Here is an 8,011-nt window from a genome sequence, read left to right as displayed (position 1 = left end):
TGGCTGCTGGCTACACACAGTAGCCCATGGCAACCCACTGCAGCAGAGGCTGCAGCCGGCGACTCACGGCAGCCCAGCTCCAGGTTGAGCTGTTGTTCAGCATCTTACCTGTAGAGGGCAGTGTCACTGGCCCTCATATGTGGGATCCGAACCGGTGCCCTCTGGCGTCCCAAGCCAGCTCTTAACCAACGCGCCACTCGGCTGGCCCCAAAGAGTGTTTTTTAATGTTTTGTTTTCAACTGGGCAGTTATCTTAGCTAGACTCAAGCTCCAAACTTGATCTTCTCTGTAGTGGGTGGCATATGATAAATCTGTTTTGTTCTTTCAGCTTTTTTGCTTTTTAAAAAATGTCTTGTCCAGAGTTTATAGTAGTTTTCTGTGGAAGAGTTGATCCCTTTAGGAGCTATTTGGCCATTTCTAGAGCAGAACCCTTTTATGATTTTTAACTTAAAAGTGTCTAAACTTAAAAGAAATAATTACAGGGCCAACCGAGTGGCACATTGGTTAAGAGTTGGCTTGGGATGCCAGTTCTGAGCAGCAGGGCCCCAGTTCGGATCCCACTTAGAGGGCCATTGACACTGCGCCCTCTACAGCTAAGATGGTGAACAGCAGCTCAACCTGGAACTGGGCTACCGTGAGTCGCTGGCGATGGCATAGGCTGCAGTGGGGCTGGCCGGCAGCGGGTGTGAGCGTTCGTGAGCTGCCGTGAGCCGCGGTGAGCGGCCATCCAATGGCCAGCGAGCGACTGCCTCACCCGGGAAGAGCGCAACGATAATACCAACATGGACCAGTGAAGCAACGTCCTCCACAACTAGACTGAAGAATAAAAGGACAGCAACTTGTCTGTTCTCCTTCCCCAATTCCCCAGCGCTGTTCCCCTCCCCCAATTCCCCAATAAAATCTTAAAATAATAATAACAAAAAAGAAAAAAAAGAACTAAAAAAGAAACAGAAAGTGTCTAAACTTAACCTACACAAATGTTGCAAATAACATGTGAACAAAGTTTATGAATTTTGCGCTTGATAGCTTGTTGGAATGTGGAACTACTGAATCCTAGCTTAACAGTTGAGAAGGCTAGGTATATTTCCTGCTCCATTGTTTTTTTTTTTTTTTTCCTGTTTTGATAGGGACCAGTATTATTACCGTGCAGTAGGCTTTTCATCACATTCTAAAGTAGAACAGTGGTGTAAACTGATAGTTGCTTATTCTAAGTGAGTTTGTGATGTAAAGTTACTTTGACACCCTATCTTTAGTGGCTCTGTTCCATAAGGATGCTCAGAGGTAAAGTGATCACAAAAAGCACACAATCTGTTTCATTTTCAGGCAGGATTATTTCAAAATTATTCAAAATGCAGAATTTTTATTCTGTTCTTACTACCTGGGTCCAATGAAGTCTATTACTTTAAAAAATAAGTTATGAGTAATTTAAATAAAAATAAAGGATAGGTGAAAAAACAGCTTTATTAGAAATTTTAATAATGTAACATAAAAACTTATGTATTAAGCACATTTTGGCAAACACATCACAAAGATGAAAGAATGTGCCCTTTTAGCAAAGTGAAATGGCAAAGTCCTTATCATACAATATTGCTTATGAAGTCTTTCCTGTTGAATGACTAACTAGATAAAAATACCTTATTTCCTTTATGTCCTTGAAGATTTATGTTCACTTGCTGAATCTTAAGCTTGAGATTATTCATCTGTGGTATTGTTATCTAAACACATAGTTTAAGACACCATTTCTGTGATGAATTTCACCACCATCATCAGAGTCTAGAGTGCTGCTCTCAGGATTTTGCATTATTGTTCTCATTCATTAATAATAGTGAAATATCTTCTGTTGGTTTTCTTGTCATTGCTCTGAGGAATAGAAAATAAAAAATTCTCAATTGTCAGCTGTGATCAGGAAAGCTAAAGACAGCAAAGACTCTTTAGTGTTTTATACCTTCTTGAAAGATGATGCAATACTTTGGGCAATACAATAAGAAAACTGAAGTGTGGCTATTTACTTCACACCCCTAGGTGATTTAATCTTCTTCTACATTTTTATTTTAGCTTTTTAAAACATAATTGGAAATAATTGATGGGTAATGATGAGCAAGTAGCAAAATATTTCAAGGTAGAGGAAAAGTAAAAACATTAAGATCCTACAATTTTTATTAGATTAATAGAAGGGTCCAATGGACCCAAATCATAATTGCTACATATATTGAATTTTATTGTTTTTTGTTTGTTTTTTTAAAGTTTTTTTTAATTGGGGAATTGGGGGAGGGGAACAGCATTGGGGAATCGGGGAAGGGGAACAGACAAGTTGCTGTTCTTTTGTTCTTCAGTCTAGTTGTGGAGGATGTCGCTTCACTGGCCCATGTTGGTATGATCATTGTGCTCTTCCCGGGTGAGGCAGTCGGTCGCCTGTCGTTGGTCAGCTGCTCACAGCAGCTCCCAGTAGCTCATACTGGCTACCAGCCGCTCACGCTGGCTGCCAGCCACTAACATAGCTTGTGGCAGCCCACTGCAGCCCTGCTGCAGTCTACGCCGTCGCTGGTGACTCACAGTAGCCCAGCTCCAGGTCGAGCCGTTGTTCATCATCTTAGCTGTAGAGGGCAAGCGTCACTGGCCCTCAATGTGGGATCCAAACCGCAGCCCTCGGGCCAGCCGAGTGGCGCGATGGTTAAGAACTGGCTTGGGACGCCAGAGGGCCCCGGTTCGGATCCCACATATGAGGGCCCTCCACAAAAACAAAAACAAAAACAAACAAAAAATACCTCAAACCACAGCCCTGCTGCTCAGAGCTGGTGTTTCCAAGTGAGCTCTTAACCAGCTGAACCACTCGGCCGGCCCTGTATTCTGGTTTTTAAACATAAGTATATTTTCTTTCTGTATTTTGGAAAGCCTCTAAGACTAAAAGTCTTGAAATATCTATCTTTAAAAATAGTCATGAGGGTGACCCGTTAGCTCAGTTGGTTAGAGCATGGTGCTGATGACACCAAGGTTGCTGGTTTGATCCCTGCATGGGCCACTGTGAGCTGTGCCCTCCCTAAAAGAGTCAACTATGCCATTGTAGCATGAAAGTAACGTGTAACCAATGACCATGGCTGTTCCCCAATAAAAAAAAAATTTTTTAAATTGAAATTATTCAAAAAAGAACCTCAAGAATTAAAATTGGGTCTAGTGGACTCTAATGGTATACTGAAGGTTAAAAGAAATGGGATCCTTTGTTGTAAAACAAATTGATGGGAGGTAAGGTAATTTAGAGTTAACTGAAAAAATTTTCTTTATCTTTAAGGCTTTAGGGGACCAGATACTATTTGTAAATCGTCCAGATAAGAAGAAAATTCTTTTCTTCAATGACAAGAGCTGTCAATTTTCTGTGGACGAAGGTAAGTCTTCCTCTATAAATACTTTCTTTAATTTGCAAATATGTTACAAATTTAGGGTGACAAAATTTATATTCATATTACAATTATAATTTAAATTTTAAAGTATTGCCTTTTTAGCATTATCATCTCTTAGAACAGCGCTAATATCTCCTACATCAAATATTGATTCTCAGAATGGATTTTGGAATATTTAATTTGAAAAATTTTAGGTTATTTGTTCTTCCAATCATGGTACAACAGTTTATGACTTCTTATGCTTATAGCTCAGTTGTACCAAAAACACTTACTTCTTTATTGTTTTATAACTATTACTTTATATCTTAATATTGCTTTTTTATGTTTCCTATCTGTTTGTTGAAGTTCTCCCTGAGATCATTTGAGCATCCTTATAACCAGTGTTTTGAACTTTGCGTCTGGTATATTGCTTGTCTCCATTTTGTTTAGTTCTTTCTCTGGAGTTTTGTTTTGTTCTTTCATTTGGAACATGTTTCTTTGTCTCCTCATTTTGACTGCCTCCCTATGTTTATTTCTATATATTCGGTAGGGCTGCTATGTCTCCTGGTCTTGGTAGAGTGACCTTATGTAGTTGGTGCCCTGTGGGACCCAGTGGCACAGTCTTCCTGATCACCTGAGGCAGGTGCTCTAGGTATGTCCCTTGTATAGGTGTGTGCCCTCCTGTTGTAGTTGAGCCTTGATTCTTACTGTCACAATAATGGGAGGGATTGAACCTCAGTCTGATTGGTTATAAGCACTGACTGTGACTACAGTGGAGGAGCTGTTGTGCAGGGGCTGACCCTATGGAGCAGGATTTGCTTTAGCAGGGCTCTAGTGCCTGCCCAGTCTGCCCTTTGGCTGTATCATTTGTGGAGGTGGTTGGGTGGTGCTCTGCTGTGGTCTGAAGCTGGCCACTGGATGTGTTGGTTCTGGGGCCTTTTGGGGAGGCGCTTTGTTGCAAGCCAACGTCAGCTGTTGCCTATGCCCTGCCTGGGGCCACTTGGTTTGAGCTGCAAAGTGATCTGCATTTTGTAGTTGTGCTGGGCTTGGAGATGCCTGGGAGAGGCTAGGCTGTAAACTGAGCCAGCTGTTGCTAGTGCTGGGCTTGGGGTTGTTTAACAACAGGTATGGGGCACGCTGAGGCCAGATGCTGCTTGTTTGGAGTTCGTGAACTTTTTAGAAATTTTAGAAAAGTTACAGCATGAGCCAAGACAGACTGTTTGTATGGATAAGCCACTGGAAGCTGCTTGGGTGGGCCTGCAAGTTGGGTAGGGTGGGGTCTACAGGGCAGGGTGAATGGTGTTAGCCAGGTTGATGGCGCCCGCCTGTGCATGCATGCAGGCTGGGTTGGGGAAAGGCTCATAAAAGGAACAATGGCATCTTTTCAGAACTTGTGTCTTGGAGAAAGCTGCCCCTCCAGCCCTCTCCCTTACATCAGTTCCTCCCTGTATGTTCCTGGTGCCTTGGAGCTGCTGCCCCGGCGCTGGAGTTCAGACCGAGTGAGTCCATCAGTGAGTCTGTTTATGGGCCCTTTAAGAGGAATGCCTGGGACTTCAGCAGCCCTCTGTCTCAGTCACAATCCCTGCTGGTTCTCACAGCCAGAAATTGTGGGGACTTCCCTTCCCAACAGTGAAAGCCTGGGCTGTGGAGCCTGATGTGGGGCTGGGACCCCTCACTCCTCAGGGGCGACCTCCACAGTCACGATATTGCTCCCAGTTTATACCACCACGCGTAGGTATGGGAGCAGCCCATTCCATGTCTCTGCCCCTTCTACAAGTCTCTGCATGGCTTGTTCTGTATATCCTTAGTTATAGGACTTCTGTTCAGCTAGACGCAGGCAGTTCTCAGTGGTGGTGGTGGTGGTCCCATAGTTGTAATTTTGATGTGGTCATGGGAGGAGGCCAGCACAGTGTTTGCCTGTTCTGCCATCTTGACTGGAAGCTTAAGCAACATTCATAATATCTTCTTTGGCTGTGTCCTCCTTTAAGTTTTCTGTCTTGTGAATCAATTTTGGTAATTTGTGTTTTCCTATAAAATTATTCCTTTTTAATTTTCAAGTTTAATAGAGTATAATTTTGCAGAGTATGAACTACAACTTGTTTACTTTTTTCTTCTGTTATTTCCCCTTTTTATTGCTAACTTTGTATTTGGGCTTTCTCTCTCATTTCTTTGTTATGCTAGCTATTGGTTTATTTTACTTTTGTTGTGTTTTTGTTTTAAAAGAAAATACAATCCATCAGATCACCCTTTACATAGTCATTTTTTTGACTTCTTGATCTGAGCAATGAAGGAACAAATGTTAAAATCTCCCATTGCTTTTATATTTTTGTGACATTTTCCAGTATTTTCTGTAGATACTACTTTATATATTTTCCTGCAGTGTTTTTGGTTTATAAATGTTCTTGACAGACAGTTTAAGGATTGTATCTATAATCGTATAAAGTATCCCTGTTGGTCGTATTAATTTGACTTGATATATTTTTGCCCATTCTTTTACTTTATACCTTTGTTTTAGATATTTCTTTTGTAGATGGCGTATGATTGGTTTTAACTTTTTGAATCAGCTCTGAGTGTCATTTTTATTTACTATGTTATATGATGTATTTTCCACATTATTTGGAAATTGTATGATTTTGGTGGGGGCTCTTCTATATAAATGTATATATGTATATATATAAAGTGGTTCTCTATATCGTTCAGTAATTTGCTTAAACTTCTAGTTATCAGTTTACCAACTTCATTCTCTTCTTTTTATTCCATAGTTGACACTTTCTGGGATTTTTTTGGTACAATCTATTTTGTTTATTCATGAATCCATTTATTCAGCAAATATTTGTTTGCAAAATTATTCTAAATGATATATACATGTGGTAAAGTTATTAAGCAAAACCAACAAGTGATTGAATGAGAAGGTATTCTAGTTATCCACGTCTGTGTAACAACTCACTCCAAATTTAGCGGCTTAAAACAACTTATTAATATTTGTTTTGGTTCCATGTTTGTGTTCAACTGAGCAATTCTTGATGTCTCTAAATGTGTTTGCAGTCACATGGCAGCTGGGGTTGAATGTTCAACTAGACTTGATGTCCAGAATGGCCAGTAGTTGATAACTGCTGGCTGAGAGCTTGGTTGGGCTTCTCCATGTGACTTTTTCCATGAGACACTGGCTTCTCACAGAAGAGTGGCTGGTTTCTGAGAGGGAGTGTCAGGAGTGAGCACTCTAAGATACTAGATTACCAGTGTATTGTAAAAGAATATAATTCAGGGACAGCCAGATGGAAGGGATGCATAAGGCAAAGTATGTGGGAATGGACATGAACTTCCATGCTCTCTTGGAGTGTGCCATCCTCCCTGCATCTTCACCAACCTGGAAGCTCCAACAAATACTTATTGATCTTCTGTAATATGCCTCACTCATTTTGCTAAATGTAGGGGCTTATTGATGTAAGAAATGTTCAAACCTGTAGAGAATTTTTATAAGAATTTATTTGAGCCAAAAAGGATATGTGTGGAAGCAAGATCTCAACAGACTGAGATAAAATGCTTCCAAGAAATGATGGTTTGCAGCTTCTTTTATGCATTTTAAATTAAGGGAGATTACATGAAGGTGAGAGGAAGCAAGGCAGGGATTGGATTACAGGATAGTTAACAAGATTGTGTTCTTTTGAGGTTGGTCACACTTCAGAAGGAGGGGTCTAAAAGAATCCTCACATTTTAGAAGAAGGAAGGGTCTGAAAAAAGAGGCATTTCAAAGGTGTGTTAACCTAGATACACAGAAACAGTGGACAGGGCTTGCTTAAGGCAAATATAAGCCTTTTACTGAAAAAAGTTATGTGACTACCCACCGTGACCCGCCCAGTTATGAATTTATGATCAGATCACCCTATGAGGTTTCCTTTCCGTAGAGCCCCTTTTTGGTCCACGACATGGTAGCTGCAGATGGACTAACACAGGTGTGATGTATTGGCAACTTATATACCATAATTGGTGTTTTCCTTAAGTGATAAAGAATTCTTCGTAAAGATCTGAAAAATACAAAAAGCAGCTTTTCTGTGATTTACAAAGGTTAATCATGCTGTATTCTATATACAGTAGACAGTGTATAATTCTAGAAAATCCAGTATGTATTAAACCAATATAAAAATAATTTGTTTATGTAAAACAGTTGGCTTCTAGGCTCAGTTTATTATTGTGTATTGATATATTTCATTAATCTCTGTACTTTCCAGGGTTTTTCAACCTTGGCAGGAATGATATTTGAAGCTGGATAATTTTTTGGTGTCGAGGTTGTCACTGTACACTTCTAGGATGTTTAGCAGCATCCCAGGCTTCTTTAGATGCCAGGAGCATACCTTCCCCCACATTATGACAATCAAAAATGTCTCCAGACATTACCAAATTGCCTGGGTTGAAAATTATATTTAAGGTACAGCTTATGTTTATAAAATAGAGGAAAATTAAGATACATTGTCTTTAAACTTCTTTTCATGCATTTTTTTTTTATTTTAAAGATTTTTATTGGGGAGTTTGGGGATGGGAACAGCGCTGGGGAATTGGGGGAAGGTGAACAGACAAGTTGCTGTCCTTTTGTTCTTCAGTCTAGTTGTGGAGGACGTTGTTTCACTGGCCCAAGTTGGC

At 40.4% G+C, this 8,011-nt stretch overlaps 1 protein-coding gene across 1 annotated transcript in view; it reads left to right on the top strand.

Moving 5' to 3' along the window:
* Nucleotides 1-8,011, top strand: part of GTF2E2 (general transcription factor IIE subunit 2) — a 71,366-nt gene that overhangs the window by 54,905 nt on the left and 8,450 nt on the right. The window contains exon 5 of the mRNA XM_019642846.1: nucleotides 3,286-3,379. Coding sequence (XP_019498391.1) covers nucleotides 3,286-3,379 — 94 coding nt within the window. The remainder of the gene's footprint in view (nucleotides 1-3,285; nucleotides 3,380-8,011) is intronic.

This window comes from Hipposideros armiger, unplaced genomic scaffold (genome assembly GCF_001890085.2).
Source record: "Hipposideros armiger isolate ML-2016 unplaced genomic scaffold, ASM189008v1 scaffold_73, whole genome shotgun sequence".
Classification (NCBI taxonomy): domain Eukaryota; kingdom Metazoa; phylum Chordata; class Mammalia; order Chiroptera; family Hipposideridae; genus Hipposideros; species Hipposideros armiger.
This window is presented reverse-complemented; position numbering and strand designations above follow the sequence as displayed.